Below are 27805 nucleotides of genomic sequence, written 5' to 3' on the forward strand. Positions count from 1 at the left end.
GAGCCACCATACAAAACAGTCCACAACACAACATACAAACGTAGCATATCATGAGCATTGTACCTACATACGCAGTCATAAAACGTTGTGAATGTTTGTGGTCCGTTTTAGTTTACTTAGTCTCAGAACAACAACAACAATAATAATATCAACCACTGATCTGTAGTTATTGTTTGTCATCACTGGCTGGCTGACAGGCTCTGGCAATCAATTGTGATATGACTAGCCGGTCGTTCGTTCGTTCTTTCGGTCAGTCACTCATTCAACAACCACTTTTGTTAGATTCGGATATACTCTTCATTTTAATTAAACACATTAAAATTTACACTCGTGAGGAATGTTGAAACCCTTATAACCCCTGCAACAAGTCGTTTCAGACGAGCCTAGCCTTTTGACGCCCTCCTATCAGTCCCGGCATGCATTTCTCCAACCCTCTCCCTCCAATCATTTATATTTATCTCAATCGAATAATCGAAATTAAACAAACATCATACAGACAATTCACACACACACGCACGCACTCACTTGTGTGGTGGTAGTATTGCGGGGCCCCAAATCAAATCATTAAATGAGAGCCCACATGAGAGATAACAGAACCAAACAGATAATTACGTATTTGTCTGTTTCTCTGGACGTTTTGTTTAGCCGGACAGGCAGACGGCCAGCAACTCAACAACAGCAGCATGCCTGGAAATATCTCCTCTTTGCTACCAACAACAAGTCGTTTGTTTCATTTAATTGTTATTTCGTTCGTTCGTTCGCTCTTCCAATCCGATTCTCTTTGCCAGTTGTAAACCATTGGCTGGTTGGCTGAGGGGGGCTAGTATCTCTTCAACATAAATGAGATACGAAGAAAAAAACGAACGTAAAAATTGTGAATGAAAATGTTGGTATATTTTTGTAAAATGATCACAGTGTTCGGCAACAAGCAAAAATTTGGATTTAACAAAATTAATAATTATAATCATTTATTATAAAAGATTTTATTGCGAATTGGCGAAAAGTTGTCATTGAGCGGATTATCAACCAAAGGCACAGAAAATTTTTAAACTTCGACAAAATTAACGTTCAATGGAATTTCTTTGCCTTAGAGTTATCAGGAATATAATCTACTGCAACATTTATGTTTCATTCTGGTTTGTATTTAGACCTGCAGTATTGGACAAAACATTTGCAACTGAAATTGGCTATGTGGAAATATGTAATAATCACTTTATTTGAAGTTGAAACTTTTGGTATTTTGCTGTAAAATTTATTGAAAAAATAAATTAGTCGATATTAGCTTGTACAAAATATATGGAACTCTGACGAATTTAAAAATACCGTTATTTTAGGTATCATAGTTTATACTTTTTTTCGCAATTTGTAAGTATTCTTGATTGTCAAGGGGCAGTTTTAATAAATATTTAATAAAAAATTGTAATATACGATCACAAACAGTCAAATATAAGTGACAAACGATAAATTCGGGTTGGGGTTAATAAAACGCATTTTGGGCAATTAGAAAAACTTATTGTTGTCGATTGGAATACGGCTAAGAGAGATGAAGCGGTAAAAAATAACAAGTTGGGAAGTTATGATTCGCTACTGAATAATACCGATTCCATTTGAAAATTTGCTAACATTTTGTATTTGGATAGTGGGACGACTGCACACATGTGTAACGACAGAAGATTGTTCAGTAAGTTAAAGAAACATGAAGATCGAATTGTTTTGGCAGGGGATAATTATGTAAAAGCTGTTGGCAGAGTTGCAGGGAAATTTTAGAATCCTTAGTAGGACAGTTAATAAAGGACTGAAAGCCACATTTACCAAGTCAAATGTTGTGATTACAACGAAGTACAATAAAATTATATTGAAGTCCTTAAAAATTGATGGCATGTTTGTACTAAAAAAGTCAATTCGAACCAAGGGCAAAAAAGAAACTAGAATGTGGAAGCAACGACGGGAATCCAAGTTTCGATGGCCAGGAGGAGATACCAAGAATTGGATCTGGTAAACCGGGAATCGTACGAACAGAAAAGCCTGCATATCAAAGGCATAAAAGTATAAAGATACGACAATTGATACGTAAACAATTTCCAACAGATAGCTTTTCCTCTGTTGTTACGATATCATAACGAGAACAATATTAAACGTATTTAGTGCTATATCTCAAGCTTATAAAATGAAAATATATATTTTGAGTGCAGACCTCTGATTTTATTTACATTTTATACACACATTATCGCGTATTGGCGGTTTTATTCTTAACAGGCCACTGTTATGCCTGATTCCCCCTGGATATTTTTCCATAAACTATTTGGTCAAAATGCATTTTGTCGAGTCTTTACGGCTTCTATGGCTTTGTGCATATTCAAAGAAGATATACAATTAACTACATTGTATAAGAACAGAAAGACAGGGGACTATAATTCAATCAACACACTTCCTAGTTGGGGTGATCTGATGTACGCCTAGATGTCATGAGAGAGGTCTATATTTAATGATATGACTATGACTGAAATCAACAGTGACTCAGAAAGAGTAATTTTTTCTCATATGAAAAACTACTTTTGGATGGCCATGGGAAATCGAAGTTCTTAAAGACATTTAGGAGAAAGGAAACTAATTGATCCGATAAAAAGCTGTGATATCCGTGGGACAATGCGCCAGGTCTAGGACCATCAAAAGTAGACTCTATGTGTGTTGAAGTAGGGAATCTTTCAAATGGAGGAGGATAAATGGTCTTGGACAAGCCTTCCACAGAAAGACTGGCCAATACTAGATTTTATATTTTTTGCTAGTATTAAAATTGACCTTTGTTCAAAATTGACCTTGGTTTGCGTGACCATCTTTTAAAATTTGGAGGATAAGTGCCTAGTATGGTACAGTAGGATGAACCATTCAGCGGCCTATGAAATGATAAAAAATAATTTAGGTCTACAAATAAGTGATATGTCTGTAAGCCAGATATTGATTGAAAATAATTTAATTGCCAGAAGTCCTCGAAAGGTGGCCCTTTGACAAGGAAGCATAACAACGCTAATTTGAGTTTTGCAAAATAGGCTGGCCACTAGAAAAGTGGCGTAACATATTATGGACAGATGAAACAAAAATTGTATTTTATGGCGGAACAGGCTCCAGACAGTATCTTCGAATTCTCCCGAACACAGAATACCAATCTCTATACACAGCCAAAACTGTAGCATGCAGAGTTGAGTACAATGGTTTGGGCCTGTTTTTCATATTATGACGTAGATCCAATCCATATGATTAATGATATAATGGATAGAACAGTGTATGTTAATATCCTGAAAAACATTATGCTGCAAGTTAGGAAATTCTTATAAAACGGACATTTCAACAGGATAATGATTCTAAACATACCAGCAAACTCGTAAAGGACTTATTTGTATCCGAAAGGATTGACGTAATACCACGTTCTATGCAGTCACGGGATCATAATCCGATAGAAAATGTGTGTGGTCCACGCCAACTATTCACAAATAAATATTAAATAACCCAAAGCTATATGTGTATCAAACAGTTTTATCAAATTCTTTTATTTTATTTCCGTTTTAGGTTACTCTACTATTTTTATGAACATAGCAATTAAAACTATATATTTGCGCAATTTAATTAGAAAAAATTAAGGGTTTCTAACAAATTTTACAGTTGAGTACTTACAACTCAAATACACTACTATTTTAATGAACACAGCTGTACATACGAGTTTCCAATTTTGGTACTTTTAGTGGACCTATACTGTTATATTATAAATATCATTATGGCCCGATATTTATAAACTTTGGAAGTGGAATTTAGTAATTTTGTTGAAAATATTTTTTAAAATACAGTAATTGTAGGGGAGTCTAATTATGTAAGGCTGTAACAAGATGTGGACCCATATTCTACCCAATCCAAGTCCAAAATCCAATTCTCTTGGATAACGTACCCAAAATAATTGAAATTATCGAAAATTAACTTCGAACAAAGCAATATTGATATTTTGGTAAGAAGATTTGTCGCCTAATCCAAATTATTGCTATTATCAATTCGGTTGGGAAGCGTGTTCAAAATACCTAAAAACGAATGTGTCGTTACTGGAACTGTATCCATCGCATAAATAATGTAATAACCAATGAGCGGAGCAGTATAGTCGGACGGGGCCGACCATATGATACCCTACACAACTTCCACTAACTTTCAGTGGTTGTATATTCTTTCTAACTTTCAGTGGATGTATATTCTGAGCTTGGGCAATATTTCGCGATATTTGCACCCTCTTGGCCGACTAGATGTCAACAAATATTTCTAATATTCAGTAGACGAGGCTGTACTTGTCCAGATTCTCTTTACCGTGGGTTATGTTGTGATGTTGGGCTTTCAATTGTGGCCTATAGATCGACTCGAAACAAAAAAAATAAGCTTTCGGTCCACTTCATCCCAAAATTATTATCTGATCATCACAGAAAATTATAGGCGTTGTCCTTGACCATAACGGAAATCTCATGGAAAATTTCAAAGCGATCAGCGCTATATTTCCGCCCTCTAGTGTGGTAATGGGTTACTAAATAATATATTAATACGTAAGCACCTGTAAATATTTAAGTGTAACTCCCACATCCTAGTACATACGACAATGTAATTGGTATCAATTTAAAAGTCAACCACTCCTCTTCGATACACTATCAACTTCTCGGGTATAGAGTGGTGGTCACGTAATTAAAACATTAACTGTGGTAAACATTTTTTGATCAGCCCTCGATTCTTTTGAAGTATTTTGAGACATTTTTTAATTCAGAACACTTCAATATACTGCACGTAAGAGATTTAGTGTGACAATAGAAAATTATCGCATGCAATTTTTCCATAAATAACGGTTTTTATGAAAATACATCGACTTTGAAGTGGCCACATAATTAAAACATTGTGTGATTTTTTACTTTACTGAATATTTTTGAAAATATTTTTAAAAAAGCTCTTTAATTTAGTTAAATTATGTAAACTAAGCACCGATAGAATTATTTACAGATAACATTTTTTGAAAAAATCTGTAAAATCGATCAAAATTGCCAAATATTTGTACGTACACCTAACATTCAGAAAATCACCCTTATTATAGAAAATAAATAATTCTCAAAATAGCTTTTTTAAAAATATTTTCAAAAATATTCAGTAAAGTAAAAAATCACACAATGTTTTAATTACACTGTGCGACACGAAAAATTTTCAGGGGTTCTAATGTACCAATTCTGTTTAGTTGGAGTCCCTGGACCTCGAAAATACCTTTGGTTTTTCTGGGTCACTTCGAAAATTAATTTTATAACGGCAGATATAGAGAAAAACGTGGTTTCATGGATTTTCCATTTGAAACTTGAATAACTTATTTACTTTATAACGGATTTATGTCATTCTTCTTTTCATTCGAAGAGTACAATTTTTTCTTTCAAACAAGATATATATTTGGTAAATCGGTTGAGTATTGGCTGAGTTACAGCGGTTGAAATGTGAAAAAATACGCAAAAATGACAAAATTTATTTTTCTTCGGACTGTACGATGAAATTATGATATCATGCCATATATGTTTTATTATATTACGGGGAAGAAATTTAATTAGCTTTCGAAAATGATAAAAATCGGTTAAAAAATGGATGACTTATACATATTTTTGTATTGATTCTATGCATATTCTCTAAAGGAACTATGGGTCTATCTCGTTTCCTTTTGCCTGTTACAAACATAACGGTTTGTAACAGGAAACGATACAGACCCATATTTCCTTTAGAGAATATGCATAGAATCAATACAAAAATGTGTATAAGTCATCCATTTTTTAACCGATTTTTTTGATTTTTATCATTTTCGAAAGCTAATTTAATTTTCTTCCCCGTAATATAATAAAACTTATATGGCTTGATATCATAATTTCATCGTACAGTCCGAAGAAAAGTAAATTTTGTCATTTTATGCGTATTTTTCACATTTCAGTCGCTGTAACTAAGCCAATCCTCAACCGATTTACCAAATATATATCTTGTTTAAAAAGAAAAATTGTACTCTTCGAAAAAAAAAGAATAATATAAATCCATTATGAAGTAAATAAGTTATTCAAGTTTCAAATGGAAAATCCATGAAACCACGTTTTTCTCTATATTTACCGTTATAAAATTAATTTTCGAAGTGACCCAGAAAAACCAAAGGTATTTTCGTGATCCAGGGACACCAATTAACCAGAATTGGTACATTAGAACCCCTGAAAAAAAAATTTTGTTATTTTGTAGCACAGTGTTATTTGGCCACTTCAAAGTCCATGTATTTTCATAAAAACCGTTGCTTATGGAAAAATTGCATGCAATAACTTTCTATTTTCACACTAAATCTCTTAAGAGCAGTATATCGAAGCGTTCTGAATTAAAAAAAAAGTTCAATAATAATTCAAAAGAATCGAGGGCTATTCAAAAAATGTTTACCACAGTAAATGTTTTAATTTCGTGACCACCACTATATATCCTTCAGGAGTAAATATACGCCATACAATACAAATTGTGTATTTTTTCACACAAAAGTCAGGGTCCATTTGACCCGCTTAATATTGACCAATCCTTATCAAAACAAGCATGCTTATTCAGTGGCCCAATCCCTTTCTCCATGTTCGGGTAATAATTGTTCGGGCAATAATTGCGGCCTCTGGAGCGACCAGAAAAACGAAAAAAATTAAATATTTGGTCCATTTCACCCCCTAAATATTAACCGATCTTTACAAAAAAAAAAAAAAAAAACAATAGGGGTCTTCATTGGCCAGAACCCATCCTACATGCAAAATTTCGTGAAGATTGGTCCATAACTGTGGCCTGTATCGTTTACAAATTATAATGGAAAGACGGACGGACACGCACCTAGTCGAGATATGATGATCGGTATACTTAACGGTGGATCTAGGACCAATATTTCGCGGCGTTACAAACACTTAGGGCTGCACAAAGCTATAATACCCTGACAACATAGTTGTGTAGGGTATAATAATTTATAAGTAATCCAGTTTAATCCCTTTTTTAATGCAGATATTTTTGTTTGAAAATGGGGATTAGTTTTTTGGTTTGGGGATCAGGGGATTGAAATTTCGATACAATCAATGAACATGGGATATGTTTTTAGGAGGAAATCAAATTGCAGTATACATCTCTATATATTTTTTAGAACAAATATGCTGCAATGCACTTGAATAACTAAATTTTAGATCCCTTTTGAACATTGTAAAAAAAAATGCCCAAAGACATGAACAACTTTATTTGCTAAAAAATAAAGCCTGACTATTTTGCAAAAACAAAAACGTGAAAACTATTTATATGATCACTAAATTAATAAGATATTAAACCAATTTAAAACCCCTCGGCAAACCAGAAAAATTGGTTATACGGATCGGGGTCTGCAATTAATTATACGGATTAGCGAGATTTTACTGTACTTCGAAAATTATACTCAAAAACTGGTAAAACTTGTTTAAATTTGCAAAGGGAAAATCGAAGATAATTTTGATTAAGATTCTTGTAGGTTCTGGAACAAAGCTAACTTATATATAGGGAATTTTTGGTGATAATAAATCTTCATTTTGGGATTTCAGTTAAAGAAATGACATCGATGACTTCAACAAGGTCATACCTAAGTAGTACTACTGGAGATAACCTCTAAATTAGATTTTTCCAAAGAAGCCAGAATATCTTGTAGGCGAACATGTTATCATGTATAATATTTTGTTTTCATTTTTTATTTTTGCATCCTCTTTAGTTTTCAATAATTTACACTGGTGATGTTTTAATATCAGCTGATTAATATTAAAAATCTGTATTGAGTTTAGGTTCCCAGTAAGAATTCGTGCACAATCTCAGATCCACCACTGTCAAAATTGCCCCTCACCTCGCTCTCATTTACTGGTCTTTTGATTTTTCATTTCTGCCACTTTATATTATACTAGCAAAGTACCCGCTACTTCGTATGCGGAAAGGGAATAAAAAAATATTTCATATGGAAATGGTGAATACCGTATAATTAGTTGTACTATAGTTCTGAATTCCACCTCTATTCCTACATTTAATATCAAGTTTATTACCATTAATTACTCTTCATACACATAAGCACTATTTTCCGAAATCCACACTTTAGCAAAAACGTACAGGTTCCACATGTAATTCCATTTAGAACTTTTCGAACACCGTCACCTCCACTAAATTTGGTACCAAAAACCCTTCTTTCTAACTCTCTGTCAATGACCAACATTCTAAATTTTAGGTTTCCAGCTCTCTCCGTTATCCATGTTTAGTGAATTTTCTATTCTATACTATTGGTACACATAAATTCGAGTTTCCAAAGTTGTCTCCATAGCTCAATACTACACTTCAACAGTAATCTAAGTTCCAAATCTCAAGATTCAACCAAATCCAAATTGTTTCAAATTTAGTACCATTTAGTAATTCTCATACTCATAGGTAAGAATTTCTAAAACTACATCAATCCATCAATCCTAATCTTACTTCCACCAAAGTCCAAATTGTTCCAAATTATTTTTAAGTCCAAATATTAGGATTCCCGCTCACACAAAACGAATTGTACCATATTTAGTACCAATTAGGTCTTCTCGTATCCATAAGTACGAAATTCCAATACTTCCTTAATCTTGTAATTTTAATTACAAATTTACGTTTACTATCTCTATCCGTTAACTCGAATCAAAATTGTACCAATTTTTTTACCATTTAGTACACATAATGACGAATTTTAAAAAATTACCGACATATCTCAATTCTGCACTCAAACTGTAATATTAATTCAAAATTTTAGAATACAGCCCTATCCGTTCACACATTTGTAAGATTTCCGGACCCATTTAGTACTTTTTGTTTCTATAATTAACAATTTCCTAAACTATGTCAATCTTCTATGTCAAACTATGTCAAATTCGGGAGTCCAGCTCTATCCGTTCACACATAATCAAGTTGTACGAAATATAGTACTATTTAGTACACATAGGTACTATGCTTCCATATCTCAATTCTACATTCAAACATCAACCATTAGTCCAAATTATGGGTTTCCAGCTCTCTCCGTTCACCCAAATCCATCTAGTGCCGTTTATTACTTTTCGTACACATAAATACGAGTTTCCACAGATGTCTCTATAGCTCAATCTTCAACAGAAATCTTAATTCCAAATTTCAGGTTTTCAGTTCTATCCTTTCAAGCAACATCCAAATTGTACTAAATTTAGTATAATATATACCTTTCGTACCAATAAGTGCGAATTTCATAATCTACCTCAGTCCTACATTCCAACAGTCATTTTAATTACGTATAAATAGTACGAAATTTAGTACCATTTTACACTTTTTATACACGTACTTATGTACTTATTTCCGTACATCAACACTACTTCCCAACCAGTATTCCATTTCATATGTCAAGATTCATGCTATATATGTTCAATATATATACAACAGGAAGTAAATTCAATAAAGTTTAGTACCTTTAGTACACTTATAGGTCGAATTTCCACAAACCCTTTGCACATCATTCTAACTTTCCATCAGTGACCAACATTCCAAATTTCAGAATTCTAGCTCTTCCCGTTCGCTAATAAAAAGGGTACCATATTTGGTACATTTTAGTACTTTTCGTACCCTTCTACTTCCAACAAAACTTCCTGCATACCCCGATCCTACACCCCCGTAATGACTGTACACTGTAGTATGAATTTCCAAAACTTCCTACTTAACCCAAACCTACACTTCACAGAGATCCTAATTCCAAGTTTCAGAATTCCAACGCTATCGGTTCACTCACAATCCAAATTGTACCAAATTTAGCACACAGTAGTATGAATTTCCAAAACCTCCAACTTACCCTAACCCTACAACCCCACAGTGACCCTAAATCCAAGTTTCAGGATTACAACTCTATCGGTTCACTCACAATTCAAATTGTACCAAATTTAGTACACAGTAGTACGAATTTGCAAAACCTCCTACTTACCCCAATCCTACACCACCACAGTGATCCTAACACCAAGTTTCAGGATTCCAACTCTATCTGTTCGCCCACAATTAAAATTGTACCACATTTAGTACACAGTAGTACCAATTTCCAAAACATCCTACATACCCCAATCCTACACCCCCACAATGATCCTAAATCCAAGTTTTAGGATTCCAACTCTATCGGTTCGCCCTCAATTCAAATTGTACCAAATTAAGTACATAGTAGTACCAATTTCCAAAACTTCCTACATACCCCAATCCTACACCCCCACAGTGATCCTAAATCCAAGTTTCAGGATTCCAACTCCATCGGTTTATCCCCAATTCAATTTGTACCAAATTTAGTACACTGTAGTACGAATTTCCAAAACTTCCTACAGACCCCAATCCTAAACCCTCACAGTGATCCTAAATCCAAGTTTCAGGATTCCAACTCTATCGGTTCACCCCCAATTCTAATTGTACCAAATTTAGTACACAGTACTATGAATTTCCAAAACTTCCTACAGACCCCAATCCTACACCCCCACAGTGATCCTATATCCAAGTTTAAGGATTCCAACTCTATCGGTTCACCCTCAATTCAAATTGTACCAAATTTAGTACATAGTAGTACCAATTTCCAAAACTTCCTACATACCCCAATTCTACACCCCCACAGTGATCCTAAATCCAAGTTTCAGGATTCCAACTCTATCGGTTCATCCACAATTCAATTTGTACCAAATTTAGTACACTGTAGTACGAATTTCCAAAACTTCCTACAGACCCCAATCCTACACCCTCACAGTGATCCTAAATCCAAGTTTCTGGATTCCAACACTATCGGTTCACCTACAGTTCAAATTGTACGATATTTAGTACACAGTAGTACGAATTTCGAAAACTTCATACTTACCCTAAACAGAGATGCTAAATCCAAGTTTCAGGATTACAACTCTTTCGGTTCACTCACAATTCAAATTGTACCAAATTTAGTACACAGTAGTACGAATTTCCAAAACGTCCCACTTAACCCAAACATTCACCCCCAGACTGATCCTAAATCCAAGATTTATGATTCCAACTCTATCGGTTCACCCACAATTCAAATTGTACCAAATTTAGTACACATTAGTAAAAAATTTTAAAACTTCCTACATATCTCGATCTTACACCCCAACAGTTATCCTGACTCCAAATTTCATTATTCTAGCTCTATTGGTTCGCATAAAATTCAAATTGTTCCAAATTTAGTACCATTTAGTACCCATGAATATAAATTACTGAAACTGGGTTAAAAAATTCCAAAACTACGTACATTCCCAATCCTACACTCAGATGTCCAACTCCTAATGTTAATTTCAGGATTCCAGCTCGATTTGTATCTCCAAATTAAATTTGTACCAAATATAGTATCATATAGTACTTTTCGTACACATGAGTACACGCTTTCAAAACCATCTCCTTAAATAGACTCTACATCTCATCCCTAAGTCGCATTCCAAATTTCAAGTTTTTAGCTCTATCAATTCACATGCTACGAAATTGTACAAAATTAAGTACATTTTAGTACTTTTCGTACCCTTCTATTTCGAATTTCCAAAAACCCGTTGGTACATCTATCCTACACTCAGCGACCACCAATCCAAATTTCAGAGTTCTAGCTCTACCGGCTCGCCAAATACAAATGGTATCACATTTAGTACTTTTTAGTACTTTTCGTACCGTTCTAGTACGAATTTCCAAAAACGCTTTTGTACATCTTCCTAACTTTACATCAGTGACCCACATTCCAAATTTCAGAATTCTAGCTCTTCCCGTTCGCATAATACAAAGGGTACCATATTTGGTACATTTTAGTACTTTTCGTACCCTTCTAGTTCGAATTTCCAAAAACCCAGCCTTATCTCACGCCTACACACCAACACCAACCCACACTCAAAATTTCAAGCTTCTAGCTTTAGCCGTTTCGTCTGGGCGATGATCTGTCAGTCAGTCACTCACTCACTCACTTAACACTAAGCTCTTTTATATATATAGATTTGCTCTTTTGAATAAGCCTACTGTCCACAATAATATAATTTATCGAACTTGGTATAAGTTCGATTGAAATTGTCACCTTAAATATACAGTCCATATAATGTTTTATTTGTTGGACAATCGACTTCGGAACATTGAAAGCGATTTTAATAATCGTGCGTAAATTAGGCCAATATTGTCTTCAATCCTTCTTAAAACTGAAAACACACACAAACATGCACATATTTTGTTGTAAGTGTTGCTAGTCAAGTGTTTAGTTTCACGTATTTTGGCCCAACTCGAAAATATTCTAATCGCACGTTTAGCACGATTCCCTAGTGATTTCTACGTTTTTTGTTTCTGTTTCTTCTTCTTTTTTCATTTTTTTTTCGAAATAAAACAATAACAAACACCAACAACAGTATCGGCCATAGTACCACCAAAAACAATATCGAAAATGTAAACAAATCCAATTCAAAATTACCCGATGAAGTCAATTGTTGTTATTGTATTCAATCGCTTGGCCTCTTCTGCTCAGTTGGGTGTTTGGGGGGGAGAGTGGTGGGCGGATGGAAGGCGGTGGGAAAATGAGGAGGAATTTCTCACTCTTGCCTCATTGCTCCCATTGAGACTTCATCTGTTTTCGTTGTTTTTGTTCTTTTCGAAACTTTTTCACTTTTTAGTATAATTCAGATGTTTCGAGCGTTAATATACAAAAGTACAATTTTCCGATCGTAACGCCATCACCGCCGCCGCGCTTAATTCGGTATACTTATGTTTGGACTTACATAATATCCCAACAACCACAATAACAACAAAAACGGAAGCAAAGTTTTCACTGTCGTTAATCCCTTTGAAATTGCAGCAAAAAAGCCCTTAATTCGCAGTCGGAAAAGTGTGGCGCGAAATATTTTGTCGTGGTGACAGTGGCATTCGGTATGAAAAAGAAAGAGTCACAAACCGTATTCGTCACAGTGGTAATATAGTTTTCGTACACATAGATGTGTCGGAACAAAAAAAGAAGACGATGCATCATCTAACGTGTAGCAACAATTCGAACGTCCGTCCAGCAGCCGTCGACGCAGAGTGACGAACGAAAGAACAATCGATCGATCGGTCAAGTAATATCGATGAGAAAACAAAAAAACACGCATCAAATTCAATTTGAAAGAATTTCCCAATTTTTTTGTGTCGATTCATCGCACATACGGACACACAAACATATTTATAAACAAACTTGCCGTTTTTTTTATTTTTTAAATTTAATTTAGTAAGTGAATGAGTATCAATCATTTATACAAATATACACACGTACTATGTGCTGCTACATATACACATGCACACATATTCCGCAACAGTTGTATATATGTAAAAAAGAAAAAAAAAACAGAGGAAAAAACAATAAAATGTCCGATATCTATTATTTCGAACATAAATCATGAAATTCCACAATCTGCGATTCTGAATGAACAGCACAAAATGCAATGGGACCAATGATCTTCCGAATAAAGATTTTCATATTTGTATTTCACGGAAAATGTGTTAAGTGTCACCACTGTTTGTAAGAAGAGAGAGTGAGAGATAAACAAAATTAAGACATGGGTCAATAACCGTTTTAGTGACAAATTGACAAAGTGTTGTCCAAGTGGATGTTAATAATTAGTTGATGGTCAATAATCCGACGGTTGTCAATAAATAAGTAAATCTGATGTTTTAAATTTTCTTATAATTTTCATAATTAAGGGGACACTCCCATTCTCGATTTTATGAATTTTAAGCTACTGGCAAATGGACGTGCATTACATGGAAGAATTGTAGCTTTGTATATAAGCACTTGAAGGCTTAAAGGATAAGAAAATGAATTGACATAAATTTGTTGTTTTTTTTTAATGGACGAAAAGTCATTCTTTTTGACAGCGGGCATGATTTTCGATCAGCGGAACGTCCGATTCCAAAAAATTCAAACGGTATTTGAAGGAGTACATGCCTGTCTCTGGTATGACATCGCACAAAAATTAACAAAATTTCAATTTGAGTTGGAATACAAGGAAAATCTTAACTCATTGTATTTATCCTAGTTTATACGATAGCTATATACGTACAGAATAATTGGAAATTATTGAAACAATTAACTACCAAATTCATTCTTGATAACTCTAAACATGTTAGAGCCATATACATGCGAATGCGTTTATAACGAACTTTTATTAATAGCTAGCACTTTTCCTGGTCTCAAAAATTTAAGATACTGTTTATACAAATATTTACTCTTAACACAAACTCTTTATTCGTCCCCAACTTCCAGTTTCAACTTCTATTTTATTTCTGTTATATCGAACTTGTTATAATCATACCAAACGCAAACTATATGTAATTTGTTGCTAAGCAAAAAATGAAACAGACAAATGAAAAAATAATATTTTCTTAGAAAATGTTCTTTTAATGTGGTTCCCTAAACGCCATAGCTTTTTGTGGTCTCCAGTGTTAGTAAAGAGGCGAAATATAGGTCCTATACCTACCTTTTAGTATACCGATCGTCATATCTCGATTAGCTATGTCGGTCTAGACATGTGTGTTCGTCCGTATCTCCATTATAATTTGTAAACACGATACAGGCCAAAGTTATAGACCAATCGCCACGAAATTTTGCATGTAGGATGAGTTTTTGCCAAAGAAGATCGGGTAATATTCTTCTGATGATGATCTGTTTTTCTGGTCGCTCTAGAGACCACAATTATGATCCAATTATCACGAAATGACCACAATTATGATCCGATCATCACGAAATGTTACACAGAGTAATAGGTGTGAACATAGAATAAGCAAGACAGATTACTTGAAGATCAGTCAATACTTAGCGGGTGAAATGGACCGAGATTTTTGTGTGAAAAATTACGAAATTTGTATTCTATGGCGTAGATATTTATTCAATAGGGGTGGTTGGCCTTTAAATTGATACCAATTATGTAGATGTATGTACTCGGATGAGGGAGTTATACTTAAGTACTTACAAGCGTCTACGTATTCTGCTATTCTTTATTATTACCATTACCACACTAGAGAGCGGAAATTTACCACTGATGGCTAAAAAATTTGTCATGAGGTTCTGGTTAAGACGTCGTCTATAATTTTCGATGATGATCAGCTGATATTTCGCGGTTGAAATTGACCGAAGACTTTCTTCTAGTCGCTGTAGAATCCACAAATATTTGCCGAGCATCACTAATATTCCAAAACATAAATTTTTACTCCGGAAATACATTCGGAAAAGATGCGGCAGAGGAGCTGCTGACCTCTAATCGGGCAAGAGGGTGTATTGAAAAATACACATACGAGGACAGTTCTTAGCCTAGCACAAAAAGCGCGATATAAACAGAAAAAAGTGCAGTGTTTTGCAAACTTCCATCTCTGTTATGAACACGTGTTTAATTTTGTTTCGATCTTGCAACTCCTTCATATAGAAACATGAGTTCACAAAAGATGCATTCCGCAATTTGTTTACAATGGAAAAATTAGAAATGCGTGCTTTGATTGTAAAAAAATTGCGGATGCGTCTTTTTGTGAACACCGGTTTCTATATATGAAGGAGTTGCCAGATCGAAACAAAATTTAACATGTGTTCATAAAAAGTTTCCTAAACACTTAACTTTTTTCTGTTTATACCGCGCTTTGTGTGCTAGGCCTAGAAGTTTCCGAACTGCCCTCGTAAATGTGGTTTCTTTGTAGCAGATGAGTGTCGAACGACGTCCAATAGGTTTGCTAAGTGGAAAATATGTTAACAGAAATTTTAACCACCTTTTTTGTTGCCAATGTGTAGTCTTTTTATTTATCCGACGGAGAGAAATGTATCAATTTGCCTCTAGATAGTCTAATGTGTCTAATGAACCGCTTAACCAAAGGCCGTGTTTGAACGACCTTCGTCTTGTATTTAATGAACTAAAGTTAGTTCTGTTGCTTCATTTAAGTTCATCGATGCTCTCTTGTCGTGATAATACACGCCGAAAGTTGTGAAAAATTATACCAAATTTAGTTTTTAAAACTTGACCATAGCTTATCATTACAAGAATTTTTTCTATACACAAGATCTTTAATAGATTTTGTATAGATAGAAGACCATTTATGGGTCTCATACATATAAACAAGAATCCTTGATAGAATATCTTCTATAGACAAAATACATTCTTATTTACTTCGCTGACTCGAGACAGAACCTTTGTTCCACAAGCCGAGCGTAAAAAGATTTCAAGGCGCGTCGGCCCTGAGTGTAGCTTTTTCAATTTGAAACCCCATGTTTTGAAAGATGGTCTTCCACTGGATTTTTCCATCGAATTCGTGGACTTTCTCTTCTGCGTGAACCATCAGTTGTCTCGCTTTTATATACTTTTGGTCTGGGGCATCCTCATCCATTTTCACTACATGACCCTGCAGCGACTACAGCTCGATCGTAGTGGTTCATTCAACGCGATATTTATCGTCGATCTTTCGGAGAAGTTTTCTCTCAAACACTCTAAGAGCTGCCGCATCTGCTTCCGCAAGTACCCATTCTTCAGATCCACACAACAGCACGGGTAGTATCAGCGTCTGGTAGAGTATGTGTTTGGCCTATAGAGAGGTTACCTTGTTCCTAAATCACTTACCAGACCATTGTAGCGTCTGTTGGTCAACACGATTCTTCTCCGAATTTAAAAACCGAGGTAAATAAATTCAAATCTGTATTTTTCAAGTTCCATAGTTGGTTCGAGTCTAATGGCCGTTTTGCGCGTAGATACCATAAGCTTGATCTTCTCGCCATTTACTGCCTGTCTCACTTTGGCAGACTCCTTCTCAATTTGTTCAAAGGTGGCTGTTACCGCCCGCAATGTTCGACCGGCAGAATACCTTCTGCATTTAATATAACTTCTTGATGATAAATTATTCATCACCGTTTGAATTCAAAGCCCTGAATTTATTGTGCTCATCTCAATATTTTTCGCTGTACTAGACACATGTATCCCATTTTAATTCAATGTTGTATTTGTTTTTTTTTTATCTGTAATGGTCTGCTGTAGCCTGTCCTAGGTATTTGGGTTGCCATCTATCGTTGCCAAAAAATGACGCACCTTGTGCAGTGGTTTGGGACCTTGCTTATTTTTTTCTGCCATATTCGTCGAATGAATATCATGTTATATATTTTTATAAAATGTGTAATCCAATTAATTCTATTTAATTTTTTTTTTTACTAAATTCTTTTCATTGTAGTGAAAAAATGTCGTCGTCATCATCCCCATCCAACACTACTCTACCAAATAAAATACCGAGCGAAACAACTGAACTATTTGCAGGTTATTCCGATGAACTACTTAACATAGCCACAATTGGTTGTATACTTTTTGTTGTTATTGGTGTGCCGGGGAATATATTGACCATATTTGCCCTATCACGAGGGAAACAGGTGAGTTGAAAGTGAAAATGATATTTAAATTTGTAAGCAAATTTCGAGTGCTGAGCATTTTTTTCGTTACAGAATCGAAATTCAACAGCTATGTTCATAATAAACCTTTCAGTATCCGATTTGCTGTTCGGCTGTTTCAATTTGCCCTTGGCCGCATCCACATTTCTACGACGCGCCTGGATCCATGGCGATCTCTTGTGTCGTCTATTTCCTTTGTTGCGTTACGGCCTATTGGCGGTATCGCTTTTCACCGTATCATTGATAACTATTAATCGTTATGTAATTATAGCACACCCGCGTCAATATACCAGGTGGGTACAACTACGCTGGGGTTTGAAAAAATCATTTGATAGTGTGATTCTCTTCTTTTAGGATTTATCAACGCCGCTATTTGGCCCTAATGGTTCTGGGTACATGGCTGCTGAGTTTCACCATTATGATACCCACATGGCGTGGTATTTGGGGAAAATTCGGACTCGATATATCAATTGGTTCCTGCTCGATCTTACCTGGTGACAATGGCCATACGCCCAAGGAATTTCTCTTTGTTTTGGCATTTATGGTACCGTGTCTTTGCATTGTTTTCTGTTATGCACGAATTTTCTATTTGGTGCGAAAGGCAGCAATTCGGACAAGGGATCCGGCATCTAAGTCAACCCCCGCAACTATACGACCCAATGATTCAAAGACACAGTTAAATACTATTGCGGAAAAACAGAAGGCCAAGGAAATCGTAGCAAAAACCGAAGATGTGGCATTGCGTCCATTTGGTGTCAATGAAGACATTGAGTACATTGATGTGAATTGTTCGCTGGAAAATCTACCGATTTCTTATAAAAATGCCAATACGAAAACGTCCAATGAAATAGATCCGGCATCGAGTTGTTCACAGGTATGTATATATTTTGCAAGTATGTGTTAGAAAGTATGAAGGTACCTCTTGAGTTTACTATATCTTTATTTTTGAAAGTCGTCCTTAAAAGTCAGCTGGTTTCAATTTTTGCGTGAGATGGACTTTAGACAGATGTAGGTGTAGATCGCAATGTATTTTTTTTCATAATCTGCCGTAAGACCGCTTTGCCTCTCCAGTCTCACTATGACCCAAATATATAATTTTTGGGCATAATTAGAGCAGTTATTTATGAAATACATATAAAATATGAGGGTTTCCGATTACTGATTCCGATTATTTGATAGTTTCTATCAAACATCCGCACTCAAACCAAAACCATGGTACATGAGGGGGGTAACAGAATAGTGACACCCGATGAAACAATAAGACACCTCATGAAAGCTCACTTCTACCCAGAACACATCGACATCTGATGAAGCAACGGCGCTAAGAGAGGAAAGATACAAGGAACCTAAGATTGATCAACAAATTATGCGTGATGCAATTAAGAACATCGCACCATTCAAAGCTTTTGGCTCAGACAACGTCTTCCCAACTTTATTGCAAAAAGAGGTGGGCAATATATCGCCATATGTAGCAGCACTCTTTAACTCGTGTATACAAAAGCCTGGCAGGAAGTCAGGGTAGTGTTATACTCCAGCCCGCAAGACTACACAACATCAAATTTCTATTGGCCAATAAGCCTAACTTCTTTCTAACTCAAAACTATGGAACGGACAGTTGACACCATATCGAGGGAGCTTTCAATAATGTCAGCTGAAACATTTATCCAATACTTAGAGACCTTTCGAGTTGACCAGGCAATCATAGCCTGGGTCAGTCACATGCTAAGGAATAGATGGATACACTGCAGCCTACAATACATAAACATCAATACAAAGTAGCGCAAGGGACCCCGCAGTGAGGGATTTCATCACCATTGCTGTGGGTTACCACAATCAATAGTCTCTTAAGGACCTTAACTGAGCAGGGATTTGAATCCGTTTGTTATGCAGACGATGTTTTAATACTTCTGAGGGGAAAGAATCATAACGTGTTATATAGGAAAACTGAAACGGTGTTAAATATTGCCTATAATTGGGAGAGGCCGAGGGGCCTTAACGTAAATCTAGCCAAGACGGAGATATGTCTCTTCACTTACTTACTTAGGTTGCTTATGACAGAACGCATGTTCCATAAGACGAGCTTAAAAAATTGAAATACCATTTTCCGAGATGTTGTCTTCTACTTGATCTTTCCATCGGAACCATCACTTGGCTCGCTTTTATATGCCTTTTGAGCTGGAACATCTTCATCCATTCTCTCAAGATAGTCGCTGCAGCTCGATCCGTCTGACTATGTCAATGTCCGAGAATATATGGTATAGCTCATGGTGCATTCGACGGCGATATTCACCATCGACGCAGATTAGCTCACAGATCTTGCGGAAAATTTTTCTCTCAAACACTCCAAAAGCTGCCTCATCTGCTTGCGCATATACCCATGCTTCAGGTCCATACAACAACACGGGTAATATCAGCGTCTTATAGAGTGTGAGTTTGGTCTGCCGAGGGGTGGGTTGCTTTTCAGTTGCTTACTTAGACCATAGCAGCAAACTATTCTCCAACGGATTTCAAAGCTGATGTTATTAGTTTTTTTATGGCGGTACCGAGGTATATAAAATCGTTCACTACCTCGAAGCTGTAGTTTTCAAGTTCCACAGTCTACTGGACGTCTTGCGCATTGGTTTTCTCGCCATTTACTACAAGTCTCACTTTGACAGACTCCTTCTCAATTCGTTCAAAGGTAGCTATTAACGCTTGCAATGTTCGACCCATTATGTCGATGTCGTCGGCTTAGGCGAGTAACATATGCTGTTTGGTGTACAGAGTGACATTTCTGTTCACTTTTGCATCTTGTATGACCTTTTCCAGCAGGATGTTAAACAGGTCACACGACAGACTGTCACCATGTCTGAATCCTCGTTCGGCATTGGAGGGCTTCGAAAGGTCCTTTCCGACTTTAATTGTTGACATTGTACCAGTCAAAGTTATCCTGCATAGCCGTAATAATTTTTTAGGAATGCGAAACGCAGAAACCGCTGAACGGATAGGGCCGTCGAATGCGGCTTTATAGTCGGCAAATGGATGGAATGTGTCGATGTGTTTTTCGAGGGTTTTCCAGGATTTGACGCAGAGTGAAAATCTGGTCAATGGTGGATTTGCCAGACCTGAAGTCACATTGGTATGATCCAATAATGTCATTGACCATTGGCTTCAGTATTTCACACAGCACGCTGGATAGCACTTTATATGCGATGGGAAGGAGACTTAAGGAGACTTTTGTGCGCGGGACACAGGATGCTGAGGTTCCAATCATTGGACATGCATTCCTATAGTCAAATTGTCAGCTGGTGCATGCTCCTGACCAGCATCTGACCACCGATCTTGAATAGTTCTGCTGGTAACTCAATGGCATCTGCTGATTTATTGTTCTTCAGACGATTAATAGCTAATCTGACCTCATCTTCACCGCCACTCTTGGATACGAGAAGTTTTTCAAAATACTCCTTCCAGATCCTCAGCACGCCATCTGTATCTGTCACCAGGTTTCCATCTTCATCTCTACAGTAGGATGTGCCTGCGCCAAAGCCTACTGTTTGGCGTTTTACTCTTTGGTAAAATTTCCGGACTTCATTCTGACTCCTGTACATCTCGATTTGGGGTTTTAATCCAAAGATGATAAACTGCATTTATAACAGCATTATTAGACAAATCCTAACATATGCGTCTGGTGAGCAGCAATGGACAAAATGTCCATAAAAGATGCTGCATAGGTATATATGGGGCAATGAGCATAACACCTAATAGAGCTTTGGAGACTATATTGTATATACATCCACTTGACATCCAAATGAGATATGAAACAAACGCCGCATTTGAGATTTAAAGCTATGAACGAGTGGATCGATACCGGACATAATAGACCACAACAAAATATAGTGCAGCCCACAATCGGATCCACAATTAGTAGTTTTGAGTCGGACCGAATATTTGAAATAAGAGTAGTCAAAACCTGATAAACTCTGATATCAGACAGGTGCTCATGGGATAGCGGAACACTAGCAAATATGCCCCCTAGTATTGTTGTTGCACAGATGACTCCCAGCTAGCAGGAAAATCGGGACTGGAATTTTTCATTGAAGAACGTAAAACCGAAATATCACTTCGTCTACCAGAACACAATACGATCCTACAGGAATAGGTTCAAGCTATAACGGAGTTTCTGAAATGAAACCCTGGCCAGGATAGAAAAAATATAATGACAGATAGTAAACAAGCCATTAAAACAATAATTCTAAAACAATTAAATCCAAAACTGTCTTAGAATGTATAAAAACCATAAATAATTTCTCGCGGCATGGTCATATGGGTACCAAGTCAAATGTGCAAGCGACGATCTACAACAGATGTAAATAATACCAAAACTTTTAGTGCAACGCGTCCCCACAAAAAAAAACACAAACAAATTATGGGGAGAACCAGATGAGGATAGGACAAAGCGAGGGAAGCAACTGGTGTAGAGCGTGTGTAGAAGACAGCGAAACGTTAGAATATTTCGTGTGCCACTGCCCAGCCTTCTCAAGCTTCCGAAAACAATTCTTAGGAAATTATAGCTTTCTTAAAAAAATCGACCTTAGGGGGTCGACAATAAAATCCAAACATGACTTCTTCTTCTGAAATTTCTTTCTTCTGTAAAGCGCACAACAGGGCCACTTACAGGCGTATATGTATGTCCTAATATAGGACATGTGGTGGTATAAACCACCCCTCTTTTTACATGTTATTTGATGGTATGGCACCTAACACATTCTCAAAATGTTAACTAGGTCCAAGACAAAACGGTGTAGCATTCCAACTCTCCTGATAAATCCACTTACCCATAACTGCACTATGGAGGCAGCCACTACAATTTGGTATCGTTCAAATTAAAAAAAAAACTATTACCCTTTTCCGCGTTTAAGTCAGAAATACGGAAATATTACACATTTTTATGTTATAGTTTAAAATAAAATATTTGTATTAATTGTATATCTTTCAGGATACCGATAAGTCCAATCAGTCACAACAAAAATCCAATAATATCCCAGCTAAGGAAACTACTTCTCGGTAAGTACCCAACACACACTCACCCACTGTATTTTCATGATTTTTCCCTTTTAGAAATAAAAACCCCATTAAAACCTCCATAAGGACATCGTTCACCCGTTTCAGTCCACGTAAAAATCACTACGTTTCAATGGTCAATACATCGAATGCCTCGGCCATCTATCCCGGACGTATGAGCCAGAAAGATCGACGTCTGTTGAAAATGATTTTAGTCATATTCGTTTCGTTCGTAATTTGTTATTTACCAATAACGTTAACGAAAATCTGGAAAGGTTTATCCGATAATCATATCTTCAATATAAGTGGCTATTTGTTGGTTTATATGACGACATGTATAAATCCGATCATTTATGTGATGATGTCGTCAGAATACCGGCAAGCCTATTGGAATTTGTTGCGGTGTCGGTGTGAAGGCAATTCCTTGAATAAAGAATTCAATCGTAATCCGAAAACGTAACTTTTGTGAATTTTGTGCAATAGTTTTAAATTTAAGAAAAAAAGTTGGTATTTATATTTTTGAAATATTTATTTTATTTTTTGTAAATTTTTTATAAGAACTTCGTATACTACACAAACGCCATACATGAATGTTATAATAAATAAAATTATAAATACTAGAAACACACACGGACACACAAATTAAGGTTATAGTGTTAATGGAAAGATGAAATTAACCCAAAAAATTGAAAAAAAAAATCATATTTTCTCTTATTTTTATTTATTTTATTTTTAATAAACCACTTTCTGTCATACTAGAATTTGTTTAATTTTGAAAATTCGTACGATCGATGTATTTTCGACCTAGTACATGAATTTCATTAAACGAGAGGACATTAACTACTATTAACAATAAATCAATTACGATTTATAAATAGAAACCATTTAAAATTCATTGTACTATATATAAGAAATTTAATTTTAAAATATTTATTGATAGATATTCATTGTATTACGTACTTCGAAGTTCGAAGAGCAATTGTATTTTTTCGAAATAGTTTAATGAACGGTTAAACATATTTCTGTTCATAGACTTACACTACAAATATTTAGCTGGGTTTAATACCAAAATGTTCCAATTCACAATTACATACCGAACAATCACAATAGCACGCAATTTAACATTGTTGGTTAGGACATAAACCAACAATGTAATCGATATGTGTTATCGATTCGATTGTTTTGATAATTATTATTAGACATAAACCTAATAATTGTCACATATGAATTCACAATGGTATGGAATAAAACGTTTGCGGAAACACCTACCTTATTCTATTCCATTTTGCATTTAGCTCATCCGCTTTCGAACATGTTGGACATAATCGCAATAGCACATAATTTATTAGCGCAGTTAAGACATAAACCAACAATAACACATCTGTTAATTAACGATTCAATTGCTTTTATGATTATTAGACATGAACCAAATTATTGATATATGAATTCAAAATCGAATAGAACGAAACATCTGACAACTACCTCTGCCAGTCAAAGCTTTTATAGTTTTTAAAGTTTTTTTTTTATAATAAAATGCCCTAAGTGCATGTTAAGCAATGAATTAAATTTTATTTTTTTATATAAAATACTTATAATATTATAATTCAAGAAGCAGAGCAAGGTTAGCACTCATAACCTCTTGAATTTATCACAAGTATTTGGTAGCAGAGGTCCGAGGATCCGAACATTGCTCTGCTACCAAGTACTTATAATAAATTCAAGAGGTTTTGGGAAATAAAATAGCCATTCTAGATTATTTCAATGGGCTGGTAAATCAATACCAAAGCTTTTTAAGGTTTGTAACTTTGCATATATATATATGAAGATTTAAAGGAAAAGAAAAATAATTTACAAAATTGTTTTGTTTTTGTTTTTTTATTGTTTTATGGGATTAAAGAAAAGTCCTTTTTTTGATGGCGGGCATGATAACTCTTCACTGGATTATCGGAATCCGAAAATTCCAACGCCTATTAATGCGTTTAATTTTTTTTCATGAGAAAACGTATTTCCCAAAGACCTATAGAAGGGTTTCTCTGCTGGAATGTATGGCTAGGTTAAACGGCATATACATTAGAACTTTTTACCGGGTTTACGTTTTTCTGATTTTTGTATCCCCCACACTTGAATTTATAATTCTGCTGTTTAGCATTTTATCTATCAACTACGTAAGGGTATCAGGAATGCCAACTTCTTATGGATTATGGTTTATGGATTCAAGTTTAACGTTGTTAGAAGTTCCCTCTATAATTAGGAAGGCGGCCATCGTAAAAGTTGAATTTTCCATATTCCTCTCAATGTAGCCAACCACCTCGTGCAGTGCAGATTCTACAGACTTGCCCTTTATGTATGTGTGTTGTGAGTTTCTAAAAGAGGTGGTGTCTATGCGACTCCTAATCTCCAGGTCGATCAGTCTTTCGAGAGTCTTGAGGAGAAAGGATGAGTGGCTTGGTTTCCCTGCTTTGGGAATGTACGTAACCTTTACCTCGTTCCAAAAATCCAGAATATACGATAGAGTCAAAGAAGCCCTATAGATCCCCTCAAGCATCACATATATATACATGGCGAGGCAAATTGAAGCATTTATACAGTTTGAATGTACTGACTGCCCATCGTATCTTATTTCTGTTAACCACCTTGCCAATTAGATTCACATCAGGAGTCGCAAAAGGTTGAGTGTCATCACGTTCACCGTCGATGGTACCCATATCTTTGCAACCTGGGAAATGAGTCTTAGCTAGGAGATTAAGAGTCTCAGAACCTGAGTCCGTCCACTCTCCATCCTGCTTCTTGATACTTCCGATGGACTTCGGATCCTTGGATAGTAATCTTCGAAACCTAGCAGCGTCGTTGACTCCTTCTATCGACTCACAGAAACTTATCCAAGACTTTTTCTTTGCGCGTTTTATCTCACTCTTGTATTTGTTGAAACTAGTTCTGTAGGAGTTCCAATCAATATCGAGTTTAGATTTATACGCCCTCTTGTACAGTAGTCTGGTCGCATTTCTGAGTTCACCAAGTTCCTTGTTCCACCACACTGGCTGAGACTTTTTCCCAGGGTATGTGAGCGGACAGGATTCCTTATGGCATCTAAGCAGAACGTCCGTTAGTTTGTTCACGGCCCCATTGAGTTCCACAGTTGTTCCTAAGTTTGTATTAAGAGTCAGCTGGGAGTTCGTTACCTCCGTGAATTTCTTCCAGTTTGTTCTCCTTGGATTCCGATAAGGTTGTTGTTTACCTCCGTCAAAAGAGACCTCGAAGAAAATCTTTAAATGATCCGAAAAGGAATTTTCGAATTTTCAAAAACCCTTTTGTACACATTTCTAACATTCCATCAGTGACCCACATTCCAAACATTCCAATTTCAACCTATAGCCGTTTCGTCTGGGCGATGATCTGTCATTCACTCAATCATCACTCACTTACCAAAAATGTTCAACTATTCATTTATTTTTTTTTTCCAATAATTTATTAGTATTTTGTTTTCATTGTAATTGATTTGTTGTTTTTATTTTTGTTTTTATTCATCATTTTAATTGTTTTGTAATATTAAAGTGTATAAATGCATTTGAATAATTGATATTTGTTATTATTTCATGTTTTAATTTATGTCATAATTAATAATAAACAATTGTTTTATTTATTGTTTGCATTATTATTGTTTAGTATGTTTATTTATTTATTTATTTTTTGTTTTTAATATAATAATAAATGTTCAGTATAATAATTATAATATTATTGTTATCGTTCGTAATTTTTTCCTCAATGCTAATCAAAAAATTTAACTAGAATTTAGTAACACAACTATGTTTCATTGTTTGCAAGTAATTTATGGGCAAATGCTGGCCATTTTGCTTTTATCATTTTTTTTTTATTATTTTTAAATAATTTTCGCCAATCTATTGCAATTGATTTAGTCTAAGCCTATTTTAGTTTATAAAGTTATAAATTTTATTTAGAGCGGGTGTAATAGGAAAATCCTATCATTATTGTTTTTTTTTTTCTTTAATTTTCAGACATTGAAATAGTCTAAAGCGGATATTTGTTTTTTTTTTATTTCATTGAGCTTGAAAAAATCTAAATTTTAGTTTAGACGTATGTAACAGAATATCTATTAATTGTTTTGTTTATATTCAGTATTCAGCTTCATCCTACTATGATGATAACTTTCGAAGGGTCAACGGTTTGTTGCAATACTCAGAATATAGCCGAAAATCCAAAAATATTCGTTCGTAAAGATTATACTTTTGGTTTGGTTTTAGTTACTATTTTATTTTTATGTTAGCTATATGAGTCTAGTTTGTTTTTTTTTTTCTTTTTTTAAGGGGGGATATTTAACGATTCTAGTCGATTCTATACTAATTAACAGATTGATTAAAAATATGTCGCTGTGGGAAAGATTGATGATGTGTACATTATTTGATTATCATTTTGTTGTCGTACTATGCGTTGTAAGTATGTATGTATGTATTGTGTCGTTTATATGCTACATTCGATTCATGTAACTGACTCAAAGGTTATCAGTTCCATGAACTCTATACAACATTTAAATCGCATATATGTTCTGTATGTGTGTATATGAACTGATTGATGTATGTAGGAATATAGTGCAATGGATTTCATTTCTATGTATATATATATCTGTATACTTGACTATATATTATTGTACATTGGAATGTAATTTGTTATTGGAGTTTATTAAATACATAATTGATTTGTATATTTATTGTATATATGTATGTATGTAGGTGAATATTTTAGAAGCTTAACAAGAAATTTAAAGCTGAATTTAAAATAAGCCCATGGCGCACTCAGAGTAATAAAAAGGAAAGTTCTTTCAAATTAAATTCGAATAAAAAAAAGAAGTAAGCTCGTACCTACCCTTGGATTTATGGAATCAACATTTATCACATTAAATCAAGCATTAATGATATGATTATCTTGTAATGCCTTGACTTTCAAAATATGTTAATGAAGGATAAATAAATATAAAATTTCTCCTTTCAGTCAAATATAAATTTGTTTTATGATTTCATAATTTTTATTGAGAATTCCTGGTAATGAAAACTCTTGGAAGTGAATGAAGACTAATACAAATGTACCGTGACCTTATACCCAGTTCAGACCCTGGACATTCTAACACGCTCTCACACGCTTACGCTCGATTTGGTTTAGATTTAGCAATACAGTTGCAGAGATGCAGCGTATCATGAGTCCACACACAGGGAATGTCTTTTGGTTGTGCCCACTACGAATTGAGGCGACTGACCCTCCTGATCTTTATTGTGCCAAAAACACTCTCGT

At 35.2% G+C, this 27805-nt stretch overlaps 2 protein-coding genes across 3 annotated transcripts in view; one reads left to right on the plus strand and one right to left on the minus strand.

The window, feature by feature from the left end:
* LOC133328321 (protein ultraspiracle) overlaps positions 1-27805 on the minus strand; it is a 163650-nt gene that overhangs the window by 62037 nt on the left and 73808 nt on the right. The window contains exon 1 of one of the 2 annotated variants that reach the window (XM_061536887.1): positions 27645-27648. The exons of the other annotated variant lie outside the window; for it this stretch is intronic. The gene's annotated coding sequence lies outside the window, so the exon portion shown is untranslated. Of the gene's footprint in view, positions 1-27644; positions 27649-27805 lie in introns of those variants that run through there. 2 annotated transcript variants of the gene reach the window in all.
* Positions 17261-22964, plus strand: LOC133328330 (G-protein coupled receptor moody). Its single transcript, XM_061536901.1, is given in 4 exon segments — positions 17261-17446; positions 17519-17757; positions 17819-18379; positions 22562-22964. Coding segments are annotated over 4 exon segments (1389 nt in total).

The sequence above is a fragment of the Musca vetustissima genome, unplaced genomic scaffold (genome assembly GCF_032173495.1).
Source record: "Musca vetustissima isolate MV318-11 ecotype Yass unplaced genomic scaffold, APGP_CSIRO_Mvet_v1 utg4332, whole genome shotgun sequence".
In the NCBI taxonomy this organism is placed as follows: Eukaryota; Metazoa; Arthropoda; class Insecta; order Diptera; family Muscidae; genus Musca; species Musca vetustissima.